This window comes from Ictalurus furcatus, chromosome 3 (assembly GCF_023375685.1).
Source record: "Ictalurus furcatus strain D&B chromosome 3, Billie_1.0, whole genome shotgun sequence".
Classification (NCBI taxonomy): Eukaryota; Metazoa; Chordata; class Actinopteri; order Siluriformes; family Ictaluridae; genus Ictalurus; species Ictalurus furcatus.
The window spans coordinates 19405942-19428544 of NC_071257.1; the positions used below are offsets into that span (position 1 = coordinate 19405942).

General features: G+C 37.5%; 2 protein-coding genes across 3 annotated transcripts in view; one reads left to right on the top strand and one right to left on the bottom strand.

Annotated features, from left to right (window-relative positions):
• The window catches only part of wdfy4 (WDFY family member 4), a 55046-nt gene extending 51695 nt beyond the window's left edge, over positions 1 to 3351 (top strand). For both annotated transcript variants that reach the window (XM_053621267.1, XM_053621268.1), the window contains 3 exons: positions 22 to 118; positions 854 to 974; positions 1914 to 3351. In XM_053621267.1, the coding sequence (XP_053477242.1) occupies positions 22 to 118; positions 854 to 974; positions 1914 to 1980 (285 nt within the window). In that variant the 3' untranslated portion in view covers positions 1981 to 3351. The remainder of the gene's footprint in view (positions 1 to 21; positions 119 to 853; positions 975 to 1913) is intronic.
• Positions 3352 to 5510: 2159 nt separating this feature from the next.
• Positions 5511 to 15751, bottom strand: vstm4a (V-set and transmembrane domain containing 4a). The gene is made up of 8 exons (XM_053621270.1): positions 15159 to 15751; positions 13636 to 14031; positions 9477 to 9530; positions 8135 to 8242; positions 7939 to 7972; positions 7681 to 7799; positions 7147 to 7211; positions 5511 to 5996 (listed from the first exon to the last, which is right to left on the bottom strand). Exons 1-8 carry the CDS (start codon positions 15208 to 15210, stop codon positions 5835 to 5837), a joined length of 990 nt encoding a protein of 329 aa, XP_053477245.1. The 5' UTR covers positions 15211 to 15751; the 3' UTR covers positions 5511 to 5834.
• Between the last annotated feature and the right edge of the window lie 6852 nt (positions 15752 to 22603).

The following is a 22603-nucleotide window of genomic DNA, read 5'->3' on the forward strand; positions in this document are numbered from 1 at the left end:
AGCTGTGTGGCTCTCTTGCAGATATGGAAGACTGAATATACAAAGGTACAATTACCTGGACATGAGGAGTATTCAGCGTCTCGGGGGGATGCTGTATCCCTGTCTGCAGAGGACACAGGTAACACTAATACACTTCACCTTAACAGCAACGTCGAACAAGAGCCTGGATTTTCTCGAATTCTTAGTTGCCTCAGGCTGTGCTGGATTAGATTGGTTGGTTATAAGACTACCATTTCAACCATAAGCTTCCCTAATGCATCTAATGCGCCGTTCTATGGAAACAATATAACAAAAATTGTCTTGTAGTATTGGGAAATGAAACACTATTATCTGCTAAAAATGTTTGGTTTTTTTTTTCATATCAAGTAATGCTTGAAATGAAATAGCAGGAACAAAACATGAGTTGTCATTCAGACACATTGTTTGTAAATCCAATTACATCGTATCTACTCTTAAGTGTCATGGCTGAGACTCGGCTGGAAGTTTGACTTGGAGGGATCCAGAGAAAAGTTCATAATTGTGCGCAGTTTCGTGCGAGCCATTAGGGCTAGCTGCAAGGAATTATGGGGCAAAGTTATTAAACATACAGCCGGTAAACACTGATGAGCAATTTCGCTGATGTAGGCATGCAATTTAGAAAGCAATAATACCCAAATCCAATTTGGTGCACATTGGTTACAGCACAGCGTCAGAGCATATAAGTATCACAACACACAAATTAAATTGGGGGGAACTCTTTGTAACAGTGAACGCTTTATATTAGATGTATTTTTCTCAATTTAACAACATGCTGACCATTAATAAAAGCAGCGAGTTGTTTCTCACTCTTTGGGTTGTTGTGTGCTTCTCTCAGAGCGCACCAGGATGAGGTGGGAGAGACACCTGGTGCTGTGCCGAGAACTGAACCGGAGTCAGATCATCACCCGTCGCCGCTACAAAAACAATCCTGCTGTCACTGCACTAGCCATATCCAGGTATATAATCCAGATGTTCACACAGATAAAAATAAGTCCTGGTCTGAGGGCTCAATTACTGCATTTCCGCCAGTAAAGTTGTTTATTATAGCTTGTCTGAGTCTAGATGGATGGATGGATGGATGGATGGATGGATTTTATTGATCCCCAAGGGGAAATTTGGGAACTGAAAAAAATTAAGAATTGCTAATACTGTAATTTAATTCAATTGTATTTGTGTAGTGCTTTTAACAGAAGATATTGTCACAAGCTGCTTTACAGATGTCTGGATGTAGATTTAGATCCCTAATAAGCAAGCCACAATGGCAGGCTGTAAAGGCCACAAAGAGAGAATTTTTTTTATTTAGATTATTATTTTTATTATTATCTTATTATGATATTTTTGATCATGTTATCATCCATCCATCCATTTACCGATTATCCTGCACAGGGTTACAGGGACCCTGGAGCTTATCCCAGGAAACTCGGGGCACAAAGGCAGGGGACACCCTGGACGGTGTTTCAACCCAACGCAGGGCACACACACATGCACACACTACAGACAATTTGGAAATGCCAATTAGCCTACAATGCATGTCTTTAGACTGGGGGAGAAAACCAGGTTACCAGGCGGAGAACCCTGAAGCACAGGAAGAACACGCGCAAACGTGGGAGAACTCCATGAACAAACATGCTAACCACTAAGCCACCATTCCCCCAAATTATCATATAATATTCAAATATTAATTATTATTAAGTCTTATTATAATAGGGCACAAAGTTCAGCGACAAAACATATGACTGAATGATTACCCACTACTGGCTCTTTATTCTGTTAAATCCGTCCCTTTCTCTTTCTCTGTGTGATTTGTGTGTGTGTGTTTGTGTGTGTGTGTGCGTGTGCGTGTGTGTGTGTGTGTGTGTGTGTGTGTATGTGTGTGTATGTGTGTGTAATGGCAGGACTCATGGTACACTACTGGTAGGTGATGCCTGGGGCAGGGTGTTCAGCTGGACCTATGAGGACTGAAGACAGGCAACTGAACATCAATCATGCCCCGATACACAGCACACCATTCATCTGGGACTGCCACACCACTGCTGACTCCAGAGATCTGCACAGCGCCTGCCGTGTTTGAGGGATGACGCATAGTTTCTTGGACTCACTGAGGCATTCTTGCTCAAGCCAGAAACAGAAAACTGCTTATTTAAGAAATGAAGGATGCTGCAGATTTTGTGTGTGTGTGTGTGTGTGTGTGTGTGTGTGTGTGTGTGTGTATGTTTTATTTTTTCAATTTGAGCCGCAGTACAGATCATTTTTATTGTAGGGTCTGTTTCGCCTCCTTTTTCCTAAATGAAGCCAAGTGATGTTTATTTTAGAAACATTGGCCTGTAGGAATTTTATGGGCAGCTGCGTCCCAGGCCTGTGTTATCTTAGCTGTAGATTGTTTTTCTTTCACGCTATTTTTTTTTTTTCATATGTCTTCATGGCTCATGTGATCATTTTGTACGATCTGGATCCTGCTCACACTCTGCATCACAATCCAGGTGGTACAAAATAACGACAATCTATTGTGTTCGTCTCTAGCATGTAAATATATGTGGATACAATGCATATTTTGTGCAACAGTTAATCAGATATTTCTGTTTTGCTTGGCGTTTTCTTGTGCCTAGTGAAAAGTAAGTTGCTTTTTATACAAGCAGCTTTTACAGAACTGGAGTGACTCACCCGTCCCAGCTTGAGAGTGTGTTCTCTGCCACTAACAGAAAAGGTTATGGTGTTTGAGATTTTTTTCAACCCCCTTTATTTTGTGGTCTACAGGAATACTTAGCAAGCACTTTTGTTATGCATGCTGATAAATTCTCACACTAGATCTGCAAACTCACAAATTTACTTGTGTTACTGACCAGTATTGCTGTTTATTTTTGATGAGAGATACATATTTGTATTTGGTATTAAATAAAAACAGACTGAAATTACAAAGAAATGTTTCCTTTTAGATTTTTAACATATACAAAAAAACCCTTTTAAATGTGAAATGTGCATGCTATGATTGTGCAACATTTTGCAGAGTAAGACTTTTTTTTTTCTTCAATGTATTTCTAAGCTTCAGCAAAATATTTTGTCTGGGATTTAATCGCCTTTCTCAGAAAACCTGTCTGCTGCTCAAGTCTTAATGAATTTATATTTAAATCACATAACCAGAAGCACGGACAATCACAATAGTCATTCTCAGCATCAGTGCAGTGTGTTAGTTACATTTTTTTTGTTGAAGAACCTCATCCACATTTTATCAAAATGATCATTTAAATTGATTACTAAAGATGTATTACTAATGCTGAAATATGAAGGAACCCAGCTGATTTGCACTCTGTATAAAAAATAAATAAATTATTCCATCCTCACAGCTCCAGGCTCGCGTGTTCGATCCTGAGCTTGGGTTACTGTCTGTCCATAGGTTTCTTCTGGGTTCTTCTGTTGTAAGTTGGTGGATTGGCTACACAAAACATTGCCTATAGATGTGAAAGTGTGTGTGAATGTATCTGTGAATGGTGTACTGTAATGGACGAGTGTATTCCCGCCTCACATCCAGTGTTCCCAGGATCGGCTCTGGATTCACTGCATTCAGAGTAAAGCATTACTAAAGATGAGTCAAATGAATGAGTAAAATATTCTTTAAATCAAAACAAAAAGTCTAAGATACAAAACTAAAATTAGCCTGTAACTGCCAGGGCTTGATTTCTCAGTGTATGACTCAACATTACTTTTCCTTTGGTCTCTGGTGTATGATGTAGATGTGGAGTCTGAAATTGTTGCTTACTTTGTAATACTTTGGATTTTCCCCTTTTTACACTCGTGCTCTGTTCCTCAACGGTCGCTATAGGAGAGGGCAGAGATGAGCCGTGATTATTCGGAGCTGACGATGCTCCCGTTAGGCCATGCGCCACGTACCTCCCTGAGGAAGAGGGTTAATTGTTGCTTTACTCCCAACCTTTTGAGATTGCATCCTCCTAATGGTTGTCATTAAGCAGTCTAAAACGCCCAGAGAAGGCGAGTGGGAGAGGAGCCACTGTGTGCAATAGGAAGATAGCATCAACATAACAGGAAGCTTCAATCCATGATACTTTTGGGTGTGTCAGTTCATTAGTAGACATTAAGGTGCAGGTGGGAGGTATAGATTAGTGTGAACATTTGGTTTTATAGCCTTGCAATTCTTATCTAGCATGTTGGAAAGAGATGGATGTGACTTCATTATGTCAACTTTTGCACAGTGATAGAATCAAACTTCATCTACGAGAAGTTTTCTGATTTTACAAAGCAAAAGAAAAAGGCTTAGTGGGCATCTGGAGTTCATTTAAATAAAAGAGGATGCCGTTTATAGCAACACAACAGATTTGAGTGCAGATGAAAGTTTTTTTTGTGCATTTCATGCTTTGTTGTTGTTGTTTTTGCATGTTGAAGTCTATCTTCATTTTGTGGTTTTCTCTATTGTGGATCTGCTTGGCTCCAGTCTCTGTCCTGCAATTTCCACATGGAATAACTGCATATAAAGAGACATGTTGGCCCCACTTTCACCTTACTCTGTGAGAAATAAACACAAAGTCATCATTCTTTTCATGATAGTTGTTGAACTCTGTGTATACCTTGTGCTTAAGACTAATCCACAAAGCTTCTCTCTCTCTTTCTCTCTGTCTCTCTGTCTCTCTCTCTCTCTCTCTCTCTCTCTCTCTCTCTCTCTCTCTCTCTCTCTCATCCTGCTCAGGTCTCTCTGCTAGCCTACCAGGGTAGCTGCTCATTAATATGCACTGTGACCACAGCCAAGAGATGGGGGGGTCGCTCTCTTTAACCTTTGTGTGAGTGGCTAATTGTGCTAAGTGGAGGAGCTTAATAGACTGGAAAATAATCATCATATATCTCATGGAGAGAGTCAAATGACCTTCTCGAAAGACAATAGCTATCTCAGTTTTAATACGTCAGTGGTTTTATGATATTAAAATGTCAAACCATTTGGGCACTTCTGAATAATTAAATCAAATAAATTATAGCATCTAGGCAGAACCATCTTGTAGTCTAACCCAATTATAATGCACTGTAAAACTAATTATTAACCATGATCACAATTAGTTTAATTTGAATAAATGTAACCATTAGCGGGTTCATCATAGTCACTGACTCTGAGCAGTACAGAAGAGACACACTCACGCTCGTCTCACCTCAAACACCGAATTACAGCAGGCCTGAGAGTGAACTAAGGCCTGCACAGATAGAGCTGTTATTCACAAGCTAAGAATTGTGGTTCCTTTTATCCCTACTATGTTATAGACAGAACTCAATCATGCAAGGGGGCAGAAACAATGAATAAACTGCCCCAGAGTGTACTAACAAACATGAATGTTGTATATGTTGATGGTGGAATTACTTAAATGTTCTGTGGGTTGCATTAGTCCCTGTATGAGGCTTGGTGTTTTATGTGAGATAGAATTGCTTCCTATTTATGAATCTATAACTTGCAAATCAGTGAACTGCAATCATTTTAATGTTCACAGGACCCTGATGACTTAGGTTATAACAAAAAAAAATACATATTTTATTCCATTTTTTTTTTTTTTACACAATTATAAAATCAGAATTAAATATGTGTATTGGATTAAAGTCCAACAGTAAAGCAATATTTTCTCTCTGTTTAAAAAAAGAATATCTATATATAGACAGGCAATTGGTGAATGTACCCAATTAGAAAACATTGTGAATGTACAAATGCCAGATGCTCGGACATTGTGCCTTTATATTTAAAATAATGCAGCATCAGTTAATCACATGAACAATGCCAAAAGCAACAGTATATCATAAATAATTCTGGTACAAAACAGTTTCAACTGAATTTACACTTGCTTTTCCACAAAGAGGATCTGGGCGTATACAGTTCCTGTGCAGTGTGCATTGGTCTCCAGCTGTGCAGTTCCTGAGCTGCTTCTTTTAGCCTCAGGCACTCGCTTGACCAGCTCCAGTTCGGCGTATGTCAGACTGTCATCTGCCACCCGTGGCTTCAGGACAGGAAGAACAGAGAGAGAGAGAAAAGAAGCAGGGCGTTTCAGTGTGGTAAAGACTACTGTATGCGGTCAGGGTCAGGAATTGCATTTGGTAATCTTGGAATACATGGACACATCAACATGAAATTACAGATCCAACTTTAGGATTGGTTTGTCTGGAAAAAATGTTGCTTGTGTCTTGGAAAAAGTTTTAGTTTTGTCACAAATCTATAGTTATGAAGTTATAATAGTAATAGTATAATAATAATGTCATTTATATTTATTCTTGCACAATAGACGTTGCTATTTCTTTTTTATATAGTTTATATGTAGTTTATATAGTCTGTACATTGGTTTATTTTATTTTATTTATTTTATTTTGCTTTGTTTTTCTTATTTCAATTACAGAGGTACAAAGGAAGAATTTGTCTGTACAGTACAGCTGTCTATTCCATACAGTATGATAAATAACATCTGGAAGTGTAATCTAAATTTAAAATAAATATTAATAAAATAAATAGTGAGCACTGTATATAATTTAATCTTGTTTTTTGTGTGTGTGCACCATAATGTCCATACAATTATTCACTCACATAAGTAACTATAGTCACATTTAATTATTATTATTATTTTTTTTTATAACAACACATCACCACATATTTAATTTCAATATCCTGTCAATTAAACCAGGTGCAGTTTGAAATATATTCTTTCTTAGAGATGGGATTAAGTACTGCACAATAATTCTCATTTTCCTCTGCACTTTCCTCTGATTTTAATCTTTCTGTAATAATTTTAGTGAAAGGTAATGCAATGAGAATCAAGCTTGCTAAATAAATAATTGTGTTTCAAAAAGCAATAAAGGTAAATGTAATTACAAGTCATGAAAATGGTGATACAGCAATATCAACAACCAAAAACAATCATTTTTCCATTGCATATTGCGAGTAATAATTCAATTGACATAAAGATTAGGTATGCAAGGTTTTTAGAAAACAAATATTATACAATTTGGGAACAAAAAGGATTATGCACAGGAATTATTCAATTATTACCCAAGCAGGAGCATAAACCCTCATGAAACTATATTAAAATTGCTTCATTTCTTTCATTGTCATACTGTGTAAATGAATGACTGGTATAAGGTAAATAAAACACATCCTACCATGTGTGCTTTTCTAGGTTGGACTTTTAAAAGTTTGGTCCTGTGTGGCTTATTTGGAACAGGAGCTGTAAAAATAAATAAATAAATAAATAAAAAATAAATAAATAAAACGGTAGAGTGTAAAAAGACTGTATTTCCAAATTCAAAAGATGAAAATGTATGTTTTGATAGATTGACTTGATTAATGTAAGCTGTACACACAATCTAAGATGTTCATAGTTTAACCTCAGTCAACAGTTTCTCTTCTCAGATGATGTGATGCCACGAGGCTTAACCAAACATTACATTAACACACAGTAAATCACTTCCCTGCTACTGCAATAAAATAAGCCACAGACTACATACTGTACTTGTGATAATGTGATAATATCAGAAAATACTGAAAAGTTAATGCCAAAACTGGTGTTAAAGAAAACAGATCATGATTAAAAGCCATATGATTTAATGCTTAAGGCTTAATGTTTAAGGGTTGCCAGAGTTTAGGTCTCATGTCTGTTATTTTAGGACCAGCAGGGTTTATTCTGGAAGTCGTACCTTTCACTGGTACCACTGGTGGTTGTGCAGCGATGGCTTTGGATGGTGCTTTATGTCTTTTCTCTTTCCTGTGCATTCCAGGAGATGAGCTCGCAACACTGGTCACTGTCTCCCCAGAGCTACAGTACATTTCAACATTTTTTTTAAAAAAAGAAAGAAATATTTAAAACGTGGCATTATTTACACACACACACACACACAAACAGAAAAATAATAATAATAATAAATTTAAAAAAATAATAATAATTTATGCCTTACCTGCTCTCTGGGCATTTCATCAAATAGAATCTGGCTGAATAGATAGAAAAATGTATTTAGATAATGTTAGATCAATTCTTATCATAATAGTTATAGTGAAGTGCTATTAAACATTTGCAGTTTAATCTGATTAGCAGGAAATTAGTGAACCAAATGAGTGGTGTCTGTTTAGAAGGCAGAAATAAAATCTCTTCACCTTTTCGTCTTTGTTTATGCTGTATGTACTGGCATGTAATTTTCACAATAAAAAGCACGGTAGAAATCAGACCCACAGAGCAGATCAGCACTGCACACAGATAAACATCTGAAAAATCACAGAAAAGCGGCGTCAGAATGAGCACATGCTCAAAGAGTGCTTTTTTTTCTTCTTCTTCTTCTTTTTTTTTTGGAGTGTCTATTTACACTAACCACAAATAGATGCAGATATTTACACCACAAGAGGTTCAAATAATTTTGTGTAGTAGATAATCAGGGGAAGAGAACACATTTAAAAGTTTTGACATTACACATTAATTATTTATTATTTTACTCAACATAGTTCACACATTAAAAACTTATTTTAATGGTGGGAACGATAAGAATGCATAAGAAGGAATATGATCAGATGTTAGCTGTTTTTGTTGTTAGTATATGAACATGTTAGGCATGTTCTCCTTATTTAAGTAATATTCTCATAAAGATGCCACAGAGATCAATTTGTATTTTCATTTTTTTGCCCCCAGAGTTTCTTTACACATTAAATGTCATCTGGACTGTTATTCTGACCGACAGTTTTAAGCTTTGTAACTTAAAGTGACCTTTAATATGGATTTTTTTCCCTTTCCTCCTGTAAACACTTTTATGAGACAGAACGGAAGTAAAAATAAAAGTCTATAATATTCTTGCATATCAGTTATTTTATTTTGTATAAAATGAGCTGAGTTTTTATGCAAAAAGAACCGTTTCATAGTCTCATTAAAAAAGCATCTGATTTCTGTTTAAAGTTCAACTGAATCTAATCTTACTCATTAAACTAGTTGTGAATAGCGTCTTATCCTTTTTCATTTTCACTTTTGATGTTTTAATGATTTAGGAAACAATTGTTTTATAGCGAACTCAACTCTTTCAAACAACACTGTGTAGAATCATAACACTAAATTATACATTTAAGCACGCTTGATATACTGTATTCACACATCATTCACCGTTTTTTAAATTGTGTTCTAAAAGTCTTTGGCTGCATTATTGTGATTTTATGGTAAATGAATGTGTAATACTGTGCTTTTGTTGCAAAGGATAGGAAACAGGAGAGCACACTGTGTTCCCCTGCAATCCTGCAAGTGCTTTCATATAAGGGTGGAGAGTGATCTCATGGGAAAGGGCTGGCCAAAAAACTGGGCCAATGAAGAGCTGCTTTTGGAGATTTGTCTTCTTTTCCTATTAATGACACTGTGAGGAATCGTCTATTACTTTCTGATGATGGCGATATGCTCCAGACTATAGTACATACAATATGTTTATAGGATCACTGTTTATTTAAATTAGAAATCACTCCATACCTTGAAACCAGCGCCAGATGTTATCAGTGCTCTCAGGGACTCCTATGTAGTGCACTGGAATCATAAAGGGAGAAACAGGGTTAATAGATACGAAGAGAGCCACACCTCCCAGTAACACATTTGCTTTTGATTGGATTAAACTCCTAAAGTTGCCTCCAATGTGCAATAAAATAAAAATCCCACTATCACACCAAACCGCAATCATTTTTAATGATAGATGATTGTGAATATGCATTTACAGGGAATATTTATCATATTAGGGCATATACTGAAGCATAAATCAAAAATCAAATTCAACCATACATGATAGAGTTCAGAAATCTTCAGTAACCTAAGTAATTATAAAAATAGACGGCATTTAAAAATATTTTTTATGCCACATTATGGAAAGATTATGTTGTCTTTTACAAACTATAGGACATCTGTGTATGTTTCAATTCAATTCAAATTAATTCAAGAACTGAAGAAGTTCTTAAAAAGTGATTTCTACTAAATTTAGCACTATATATTTCTACAATTTCCATTTTTTTTGAGTCATAAATGGTATGGTTTGTATTGCTTAATAATATTTTTTTAACACAGTGCTGTGGAATTAGGTCAGAAGGTGACAGCTGCAAGGTTTATATTAATGCACTCATTCTAATATGTTATCGCTTTTCTAACAATGTACACAAGGACTTGTATACCAGACTCTCCACATGAACAAATGTTTCAGCGCATGAATTTCAGACTCATTGATTTGGAGAATTTTTTTGTGAGGAGACTTTTATGTAATCTTTTTGGAAGGAGTCTCCAGTGCTGTGTAAAGACAAAGATAAAGCTGTATCTTTATGGGAATTGTACATGGGAATGTTTTCAGGAAGGAGGGTTAAATTTGCTCTAACATGACAAGCTGCATTTTGGGGGATTATTAACAAAAATAATGCACTTATTAACAAAAAATAATATTATCCTTGGCGAACAGCTTTGGTATTAGAAAAATAAAACAATTAGACATGTGCGTCTTAGTGGCTTAGTGGTTAGCACATTTGCTTTGCACCTCCTGGGTTGGGGGTTCAAATCCTGCCTCCACTCTCTCTGCATGGAGTTTGCATGCTCTCCCCATATACACTGGTTTCCTCCATCAGTTCAAAGACATGTGTTGTAGGCTGGTTAGCATTTGGCATTTTGCCTTGCAATGGGTTACCACATTGTCCAGGGTGGGCCCCACCTTGGGCCCCGAGTTCCCTGGGATAGTCTCCAAGCTCCCCTGTAACCTGATAAGCTGTATGGAAAATGGATGGATGGATAGGCATGTGCTGTTGGAAAATAGAAATAATTTTTGGGTGGTGAAACCATTCATCCATCCATCTTCTACCACTTATTCCTTCTTCAGGGTCACAGGGCATACTGGAGCCTATCAGCCTCCACAGCCTATCCCAGGGAGTATCAGGCACAAGGCGGGGTACACCCTGGACAGGGTGCCAGTCCATCACAGGGCACAATCACATACACACTCACATTCATACACTACGGACACTTTAGACAATCAGCCTACCATGCATGTCTTTGGACTTGGGGAGGAAATCGGAGTACCCAGAGGAAACCCCCACAGCACGGGGAGAACATGCAAACTCCACACACATGGCCCCGGCGGGAATCAAACCCCAGACTCTGGGGTTGTGAGGCGAATGTGCTAACCAGTAAGCCATCGTGCATCGTGGTTTAAGTAAGTCCTTACTTAAACCACTCATCTTCCCAAACAAATTTGTTTTCTATGCATGGTTGGAGAAGGGTTGCAGATTTATGTTTGATGATTCTCCAGTAAGATCAGGCCAAGCTCGTTTAGAGTATATTTAAAAAGCTGCTTTAGTCACCTTTCTCTGGCCCTGAGACTTAGGCTTTCAATAATCTACTATGATAGTATACATTATTAAATTACAATATTAAGGAGTACTAAGTATTAAGTAGATACTTGTATTTGATTTGACCCAAGTCATTTTTTAATGTTAATGTTCATTTCAATTTGAGGGAAAAAGAATTTAATGCATAAATGGATTATTGCTAAGGGTAATATGATTCCTATTACAGTAATACTATTAATGTATATTGCATGAACCCATTGAGATTTGCTATATATTTCTCCATAAAAATCTCATGAGCCTTACACCACATTATTTTATAATAGAAATCAATATTTAATCACATGGACTTTATTATGATTATAACATGTGAAAAGTAAGAAGAAGGGAAGAGGCAAAAAAGAGTGAGACTCTGTCTTTCTTCTTAAGACCTTAAAACAGCATGATAAAGCCTTTATTGGCTTCTGGTCCTGCTTTATCCTTCTCTTTCTCTGCTCTGTTGTCTAATGGAACTAGGTGTGCATCTTTCTTCGTGGCCCATGTGCTGCTCATTAACACTGGCTTCTACCAGACTTGCGTTAATAACAGGCTCCATACGGGTACACGAGTCCACATGTGATCTGTATTTGCTGCTTGAAGAGGAGCTGTAAAGCCTACCCAAATGCCAAGTTTAAGTTGTTTTTCCACTGGCACTGCAGAAAAGTAATGAAAGCACATTCTTTAAAAATGTGTATTCGGATCTAAAACATAAACATGGAGAATGTTAAAAGAAAACTAGATTTGCTTGTGCTGTGCTTTTGTTTCTGAAGTGCATGAACATAAGTGTACTCAGTTGAAGCAGAATACTTATTGCTCTGTGCTGCAGCTCTGATCTGCATTTAGAAAGCATCTCAGCTGGATGCCGTTGCTGTTTTTCTATATATTTAACAGCTCAAATTCCCTATTCTGGGGTGAACCATGACCTCCATATCCTTCCTTATTACCTCACAGTGTTTGTTGTTTTTGTCTCTCAAAGCTCAGTGCATATGGGAAATCTGTGGTTGTCCATATGTGTTACCAGCAAAACCACAAAATGTCTGCATTTTCTACAGTTTAAATATATAGAGCCTTGATAAAAGTGCATAAATCAGTCTGTGGAGTTCTGCTTGCCTCAATCTATGAAGAGGAATTTATTTTATAGCTTTTTGCATAGACTATGCAGTAAGGACACATGAACTGGTTGGCTAATGCCTTCATTTGCATAATAAAAGTAAGGATTATCTCAGAGAAATGAAAGAAATGTCATGTCATATTCAACAAAGAAAGAAAGAAAGCTATACAGTATAATAATTAGTACCAAATTCTCTTTTTTTTGGCCTCAACTTTAGACAATCACTTCTTATCAGCTGAATGTTTATTCTAATATGTGTATAAAGCATACGGGACCTCTCACTCTTACCCTTGGAGCAACAGCGGAAAACTGACACAGCCAGAGTAAATGTTTTTTTTGGCGCATGCTTGCCAATATCCCCCGCTCTGTCTTTAGAACATGTCCAAATCCCTCACATTTACAGCCCTGTGCTCCAGTTGTACCGGGATCAAACCCATTTCATGACTAAATTATGTATATGCAAAGAATGGGATCCCAAAACTTATATATGAACTAAAGCTAATATATGAGGTAAAGCTTAAAATTAAATTAAAAGTATGTTTATAAAAAAAGTGATGCCCTGTTCTTCCTATGCACATTATTTTTAGGAGATATGCTCAATGACAACTTTAATTTAGACTGGAATTATTGGCATATCATTTCATCAAACTGTATATAGAATGCTAAGTTGGGTTTCCAGACAATAAAGAGTAAGGAGCAGTAAACAGTAGTAAATGAAACAAAGTCAATATTTGGTGTGACAAAAAAATAAAAATAAAAATAGTAGTCTCCGGTACAATTAGTGCAGTTTTATAAGGAAATGAGCTGTAAGTTTTATTGAGCATCTTGCAGAACCAGCCACGGTTCTTCTGGAGACTTTGACTGACTCGCTTCTTATTTTTGCAGAAAAATTCAACAGCCTTCATTGTATTTTTTGTTTTAAAAAAAAGCATACATAATATACTGCTTTCTTTACTGACATACAAACATTTTTCTGTAACATTTAATTTTGTGCTGGAAAACTAATGTTTGTGAATCTAAAATGTTTTTTGTACTGACTTGATAATGTAGAAGTCATAAAATAAAAAATCTATAACAAAGTTGGTACTAAAAAAATAGGGTGCATAAAACGTTTGTACACTGCTGTAAATGCATGCATAATAACAGTATCATTAAAAATAGCCTTTACCTTGTAGCTCCATGGTCCCTGTTCCATTTGCCGAGGCCCTCCACTTGTTTCTGTGTTTGCGTATCTCTTGCACTTTACAGCTGTAGTTGCCTCTGTCTTCCCTGGAAACATTGAGGATCAGCAGGCTGTATATCTGTCCTTCCACCTCCTCCCACAGGTGAAATTTGGTCTGAGAAAAGCTTAGGCTGTAGTTCCCATAATACTTAGCCTTCTTGAAATTCATCTTCACCACCAGTCGCTCATCCTCAGGCTTCGGGAAGTAGAGCCAGCGCAGAACCAGCACGCTGCTGCTCCTCTTCTTTTGAGAGACCAGGCATGACACGGTAATATTTTCTCCCTCCAGACACATAGTAACTGGCCCAGGGGTCACCGTCACATTCAGAGCCTCAGCCAACTCTTAGGGGAAGAGAGAAAAAAAACCTGTGCTTAGAATAGTTATGCATGGTTAGCAGAAGGTTTTAATTCCCCTCATCCAGATTTTAATACTGTAGCAAAGCACTGTGTAAATAGTTAATGTTAGCGCCACAAAGATAAATATGCAATAATTAGCACTGATTAGGAAATGGTAATGACATGTGGGAATGCACAGTCCTACTTATTTTCCCACATTTTAATATATAATGATTACAGTGATTGCTGCTTGAACATTAAGTAGACAAGGCTTAATGAAATCTGCAAATATCTTTGAGAACCTCTAATATACAAACTCTGATTGAGAGGTTGGTGTGTGTGTGTGTGTGTGTGTGTGTGTGTGTGTGTGTGTGTTTTAGGATCTAGATTGCATTACTTTTTACAAGAAAAATAAATACTGTAAATAAATAAATAAATAAATAGCTGTAGATTTATCAGTGATTTTCTCTTTGTCTGGTCCAGTGGCCTACAAAAACATTTGGCACGTGTCCAGGCTCAACATGTCCCAGAAACTACAGGTGGAAAACATTTGCCTGCCTTCTTGAACCAGAGAGCATAGAACACATTGAGAAGATTGGATGCAGCTGTTGGAATTTTTTTGTTGCATTAAAGTTTGGTCCACAGTACCGAGATCCGTAACTCGTTAGCCATGGCATTGTTTTCAGCATAAAAACCACATCACACAAGACCACCATTTTAACATCAACGATTGGTCCCATTTCACAAGAAACCTCACAGAAGTTGACAGTCCTGAAGTATCCTGCTCGACTCTCCCTGCAAGTTTTTCAACTAACATGCTAGAACTTTGACAGTACTCAGTGACACTCAGTGATATTTCTGTACAGTAGTTCTAACAAAAACTAAAAACAAAATGGGTTTCTAGCATGGTCTAAACCACATCACTGAATCGCATCATTAGCACTAAAAAAACTATTTCATCCTCTGGATATTTATTCGACAGCAACTTCTGTATAAGTTTCACAAAGACGTTAAACTTTGTCAAACTTTCTTACAGATGTTGCTTTTCTCCATTCAACATTCTCACTCTCATTGCTAATGTAAAGATTCTTTCATTTTGCATGAACGTGCAAAATGCAAACAAACAAGCTTACCTCCAATCAAAGCCCTAGTCAGGAGAACCATCACAACGGATGAGAGTTTCATGTCGCAGACCAGAATGCTCCATACACCCAGCTAAACAGCCAGAAAAAGTAAATGTGCATATAGTTCTCCTCTTTTTTCTCTCCTTTTCTCTTTCTCACTGTGTGTGTTTCTGTGTGTATAATACCGAACAGTGCAAGCTCTGTTCCTAGTTAGAAACACCCCTCTTCCTGACTCTTTCTTTTCTCTGGCTCTCTCTTTTGCTCTCTCCCTTAATCACTCCCCACTCCAGTAAAGTGTTTGTAGGAAATGTCATTTCCTGAGAGGAGCTTGTGAAGCAACATAAATTTCCAGATGAGGCCAGGTTCTCAGAAGTGCCTAGATAATGACTGAAGACGGTGGGCTGCATCTTCACAATATTTCTTTTGTGTAGGAAGCCACAAGTGTACACTCTTAACCCTGAAGAATTGGTCATTCGTGTGTAGTGAGGTTCAGCAGTGTGGTAAGGCTCAGAACGATGAAGTTCATTACACCGCTGACACTGAACAGGATTTATGGAAGCACTTGTATTCTGGTGTATGAGGAATGTATCGGCTTTCCCTGGCATTCTTCCTCTGTCCTACGCCTACAGTGCTTGTCCACCAGTCACTGTGGTTAGACGCATGACCATTTATTGGGCAATGTAATGTGCTGAGCTGGTGCTTTCCATGACGGTGGAGTGCTGCCACGGGGAAAACACAAAATGCTTATGTATAGAAACACAGCAAGAAATTAGAATTTACCAGGTTTCAGGCTGGTACTTTCAGGGTAAAGCAACCCTAGAGCATACGTTTGAGCAAGAAAATGCAAGACTGTGTCTCATTTGAGGGACATTTCTGCCAGCAGGGAAAATTTGGCACTACTGAAAGTTAATCATAACCCAAATGTTTCCCCATGTTAATCATTTGACAGGCGCGTGATAAGGCATTCTACAGCATGGAACATGGAAATGGAGGAAAACTGTTAGGGATGTGATGGGATTTTTAAATCACAGGGAATATGAGCTTCAAAAAGCAAGACTACATAAATTCAAGTGCCCTATGCTATTCCTTATCAGATTTGTAACAACAATATAAGGTTTTCATATGAACAAATACAAATAAAACCAGACATATCTCTTACTGAAGAATATGCTGAGAGGAAACCCTGACTATACATTTCTGATTTAATCCAACAAAGTATTGAGAGAGAGAGAGAGAGAGAGAGAGAGAGAGAGAGAGAGAGAGAGAGGACAGATCATGATAATTATTCTGTAGTAATATTGCCCTCCTTACAGGAGGACTCCACAGTGACACCATCTGGTTAGCACTAACAAGAATGAAGAGGTTTCAATACATAGACATAGACAAGAGCGTGAAGCATTAATGGATAGAGGAAAATATTATAAGTAGTTAAAATTTATGATCAAGTCATCACTTGTAAATATAATAAGACACATCAATTGATTCTTTCACTTATTCAATTAAAGCCTAAGACATTGGCCACCTGCAGATCTGATGCCTGCAGTAAAAGCTAGCATTTCATATGAATGCAGATTAAAAGAGCTCATGGCGAGAGGCTTTCCGTCAATGAGTAAACGACTTGTTAATGTAATACACAAGTCAGCGGGAGATACAACAAAATAACAGATGGGCATCTTATCTCAGCTATATCTCAGTATGCTTCACACACCTCATCACCGCACTCAGGGCCGTCCATCCAAGGTTGAGGATGGTTAAGCTCTGGACTAGGCTCCAGGGACACTTGTTGTAGCTTTTATTTGGAAGTTGAGGATCAGGGGAAATCAAAGCAAATGCACTTTCATACGTTCAGAATATGTGTCATCCTGTGGGTGCACTTCACTCTTGTTAAACTCATGTGGGCCACTCGCACAGCAACAAAAAACCCTCTTCCATTAAATCACTCAGTTTACTTGTTTATTGGCTCTGCCATTAGGGCAAATTATTCTCACTCAATTGGCTTTGCAATTATAATGGAAGTTGTGTGAAAGGTGATTGTATGAGTATTGTCATACTCTGGCAAAATGTCTTGTGGAAATTGAGATGTCTGAAAACTGAGATTGTTTACGTGAATATCCATGCCCTATCCATGGCTCCAGTTTAATATTATTAACAGATTATAAGAATCAAATGATACAAATGATGACTTTATTTAAATAGAGTTGAACTAAGAACAATGTTGGCTCAGTGGTTAGGTCTATTTGAGTGGACGGGTGTGAGTTCAAATCCTAGTACCATCAAGCTGCCAGTTTTGGATCCTTGAACATGGCCCCTAAGCCTCAACTGTTCAACTTTAATCCTCTCAATTGTAAGTAGCTTTAGGTAGAAACACCAGACAAATGAATAAATGTACATACAGAACAAAATTATTCACATTATTTGGAAGCCTCAGGCTCAGGTATTTATGTACACTGCTGATTTCTTCTGTATTCTCTGTATGTCTCATGCTAAATTGTTTCAGAAATTAAAACAAAATCTAAGATAAAACAAAGGCAACCTGAGTAAACACAAAATATAGTTTTTAAATGATAATGTTATTTACTGAAGCAAAAAATGTATCCAATACCAGCTGGGCCTGTATTTGCCCCATAGTTACTAATTCCCCAAATCTATGAAACTACATTCATTATAGGGTTCAGCTAGACTAGATGCAACCAGATCTGATTGCTGCAAACCCTGTTCAATCAAATCAACACTTAAATAGAACTTTTTCAACAGCATGAAGTTGGTTAAAGGGTCTTAACCAGTAACACACTATGCCAAAATTGAAAGAAATTCCAGAAATAATTTGGAAGAAGGTGATTGAAATATATCAGTCTGGGAAGGGTTACAAAGCTATTTAAAAGGCTCTGGGACTCCAAAGGACCACAGTGAGAGCCATAATCTCCAAATGGAAAAACGGCACAGTAGTGAACCTTCTCGGAAGTGGCCGACCTTCCACAATCTCTCCAGGAGCACAGCAACGACTCATCCAGCAAGCCACAAAAGAGCAAAGGACATCAAAGGCCTGCAAGCCTCTCTTGCATCAATAAAGGTCAGTGTTCATGTCCACTATCAGAAAGACACTGGGCAAAAATAGATGAAGAGTGGCGAGGTGAAAACCACTGCTAACATAGAAGAACATTAAGGCTCATCTGAATTTTGCCAAAACACACCTTGATGATCCTGAAATCTTTTGGGAGAATATTCTGTGGACAGAATTCCACAAAAAGATCATCATACCTATGGTCAAGCATGGTGGATGCAGTGTGATGGTGTGAGGATGCGTTGCTGCTTCAGGACCTGGGCAACTTGTAATAGTTGAGGGAAACATGAATTCTGCTCTCTACCAGAAAATCCTAAAGGAGAATTTCTGGTCTTCAGTCAGTGAGTTGAAACTCAAGCGCAACTGGATTATGCAGCATGACAATAATTCAAAGCATAGGAGTAAGTCCTAGTCCTCTAGACCTAAGTGAAAGACTGAGCTACAGTTTTCGGAAGCGTTTGGCTGCAGCTACTGCTGCTAAAGGTGGCACAACCAGATTATTATTTTTTTTGGGGGGGGGGGGGGGGGGCGTTAGGTGATAGGTGTTGGATAACTTTTTTTTTTTTCAATAGATAAATAAATAAATAAATAAATAAATAAATAAATAAATAAATAAAAACTGTATTGTGTGTTTATTCAGGTTGCCTTAGTTTTATGTTGTATTTCATATGAAGATCTAAAACTATTTTTATGAGATATAAACAAAACCAAATGAAATCAGGAACTGTAGATAAATGTATGGTTTTAGCAATATTATCATTAAACTTGCAAGTAATGTAGCAAAGCAATATTTAACCATAAATTAGAAGCAAAATCAATTCAGTTTAATTGTATTAGTACAACACAATAGACATTGTAACAAAGCAGCTTTAAAGAAATACATATCTAGATTTAGATCCTGATTAAGAAAGCCAGAGACGATTGTGGAAGCAAAAAATTACCTGAGGAGACATGAGAACAAATCCAGATCAAAAGAGAACCCATTCACTTTTTGGTTGATACTAGTGGGAAGATCATGGGAAATAAAAAATGAATACCACTCCTGATCAAATTAGTGTGGAAAACTCTTGTGCCAGCCAATGCACAACTACTATATCATTGTGTAACACAGTGTAACATACACCAATCAGCCATAACATTAAAACCACTGACAGGTGACGTGAATAACATTGATTATCTTGTTACAATGGCACCTGTCAAGCGGTGAGATATATCAGGCAGCAAGTGAACAGTCAGTTCTCAAAGTTGATGTGTTGGAAGCAGGATAAATGCGCATGCGTAAATATCTGAGAGACAATGACCAGGGCCAAATTGTGATGGCTAGATGACTGGGTCATAGCATCTTCAAAATGGCAGATCTTGTGGGGTGTTCCTGGTATGCAGTGGTTACCTACCAGAAGTTGTCCAAGGACGGACAATCAGTGAACCTGGGTCATGGTTGCCCCAGGCTCATTGATGTTCTGATGTTATGCTGGGAAACACTGGGTCCTGGAATTCATGTGGATGTTACTCTGACATGTACCACTGGCCTAAACATTGTTGCAGACCAAGTACACCCCTTCATGACAACAGTATTCCCTAATTACAGTGGCCTCTTTCTGCCACACCGAAATTATTGTTCAGGAATGATTTGAGGAACATGACAAAGAATTCAAGATATTGACATGGCCTCCAAATTTCCCAGATCTCAGTCTGTGGGTTGTGCTGTACAAACAAGTCCGAGCCCTGGAGGCCTCACCTCGCAAATTACAGGACTGAAAGGATCTGCTGCTAACGTCTTGGTGCCAGATACCAAAGCACACCTTCACAGGTCTTGTGAAGTTCATGCCTCAATGTGTCAGAGCTATTTTGGTGGCACAAGTGGGACCTACTCAATGTTACGCAGGTGGTTTCAATGTTATGGCTCGGGGTATATTAATTTGAATATAGGATAGCATTGCCATACCATATCATATCGTAAATTGATTCACAGAGATCAAACCTGGAAAGAAGTGAGAACCAGAAGACTAGACACGCTGTAATAACACAACCAAGACAAACAATGAGATACTTTGGTCAGGGTTGATTGGGAGCAGAAGTAAGAAAAACAATGAGTAGTAGAAGAGCTGGTGATATTCTTTCCAGTCACTGCAATACTTTAATGCAGGAAGACATAATTCCGTTCTCCCAGGAGAAAGTAATATAGCCCAAGCTTTATTTAAGAGAAGGCGGGGTTTGATTAACAAGTCATGCACTGACTGATATCCCTGATGAAATCAATATTTGTTAGCAATACTGACTTTATTTGAAACAGCCAGCATTAATCTGTCTCAACGGCTTTTAGCAGATGAGCTTTGCAAATATGCAAATTTAGTAAATATGGGATGATTTAAATACTTGTTATGAACTGTGCTAATTATTAACATTTCATAAAGCTTAGAGAAGCAGTGCTCAGTCACTGCAGTGGGTTGTTTCGGTGGGGGGAAAGTGGAGATCTTGGTAGCTGTGCCTCTGCAATTGTGATTTTCTGTGGAAAAAAGAGAGAGGGAAAAAAAACTGATATTGACTATTTGGTCAATATCAAATTGTTTCCATGTTGGTAATTTCATTAAAGTGGCATCATAGTTATTAAATTCTCACAGAATGTAATTATAATGCAATGAATCTCATTCAGCACATGGTGTTGGCAGAATTTAGCAGTGGCCCAGACATACAGTAAACACTGAATAAATCCCCTGACTGTCAAAGACTGCAAGGTGTTGTGCAGGAGGAGTAATAAATACCTACAGTAACTGTTGTGCTGGATGGCTCAACAAACTCCCACAACATTTCTTATGATTCAATTGTTAAGTGGTGATGAAAGGATAATTATATTACAATTAAACAGGTTGCAATTGTGCTTTGACCTTACAAATGCATTTTAAATGGAGAATTACTGGTATGGGAAGTAAAGCGTATCCCAAGTTCCTTAAGACTAGATTCAGACACATAGATTTTACATGACTGCAATCAGATGCCTAGTCAATGCTCTTTTCTGTTTTATTTATTTATTTATTTATTTATTTATTTATTTATTTATTTAAATACCTAAAATTCAATCTCTTGTATGTTAAAGCAAGCCAGAAACAAAGGAAGAAATAAAGTTACTCCTGCTCTTTATGTTATGGGATATTCTATAGCAGGGGTTCTCAGACTATTTTGTAGCCATGGGACCACTTAACTGTTAAAATAAATTCTATGGACAGATTCATTCCATGAACATTATTTAAATGGGTACATTAATATGTTGTCTATTTGTTAGATCCGTAAATATTTCTAGTCCTGAATGCTCCACTGACACAACACATTAGGTCAGTTCAATCTGCTTATTTTTTTTTATTATTAGTTATTGAGCATTGGATTAAATTCATTCAGTTCAATTGGCTAATAACTATAATAAATAGAAGAATGAATATAATAACTTTAATAGCAGTGAGTTTTTCACTGCTGTAACTACATGGAACCCTTAGCTATGCTTCAAAGACCCTGGAGGGTCCTGCATTTGAGAACTATAATTCTGTGCTATATTCATATAACTTTAATGTATGATTTGTATACTTTGCTGAAAAAGTGGAAAACAGCACTTTTTCCACTGTATCTTGGACTCCTTGACCTTTATGGCCCTTTTACTGAATTGTCTCTGAGGTATAACTAACTAATACACATTGAATATTTTACAGTCATGTAAATCTTTTCTTTGTTGGAAAGGCCAATACTAAGCCTTTTTCAGTGGATAGTATTATGCAACTATAAATGAAGCACCCCGAATTGTGTACAGACTAAAAAAGAGGGGAAAATGTGAGGGTGGAGCATACAGTGAAAAAAAAACAAGGTCATAAAAATCCTCTGCAAAGGTCACAAAAGACGGTATATATGTTAATCCACCTCCCACCTTATTCATGTTAAAAAAACTCTTTCATTCTGACAAGACATTAACACGGCGTATCTTTTCCATTGAGTATGAAGAACGCTAGGTTGTGTTTTTGTCACTGTGAAACAGCCCTGAGGCGATCCAGAGGCAAGAAGAGCACTGAGCGAGAGGAGGCAGTGGGGGAGCTACTGCTTTTACAAGAACAGAGCAGTAAAGAGCAAGGAGGACGGCTATGGTGAATAATGGCCGATCCTGCTGTTCTCACTGTCCATATGTGAGTGTCCATCATTCACAGGCAGCCAGCATTTAACTGCAGCCAGGCCTCCTGGGAAAGTTTCCTCTGCACCCTCTTCCTATTATAGCAGTGACTTGGTGTAAAGCAAGACTGGCTTGATGTTAGGGGCCATTTGTAAATGAACTGGTTAGGGAGAGATGGCTTGAAGATTCGCTCTCCCACTGCGTTGTGATTCTTTTATTACTCTGAGGTAAATGACCAGAGAGAGA

Bases quoted from the DNA above. Each gene is read 5' to 3' on its own strand.
- vstm4a (XM_053621270.1), bottom strand. From the start codon at position 15,210: ATGAAACTCTCATCCGTTGTGATGGTTCTCCTGACTAGGGCTTTGATT. The intron at 14,032-15,158 runs GTAAGCTTGTTT...TCTTCCCCTAAG, and splicing joins GACTAGGGCTTTGATTGGAG to AGTTGGCTGAGGCTCTGAAT. The intron at 8,243-9,476 runs GTATGGAGTGAT...GTGATTTTTCAG, and splicing joins CATCTGGCGCTGGTTTCAAG to ATGTTTATCTGTGTGCAGTG.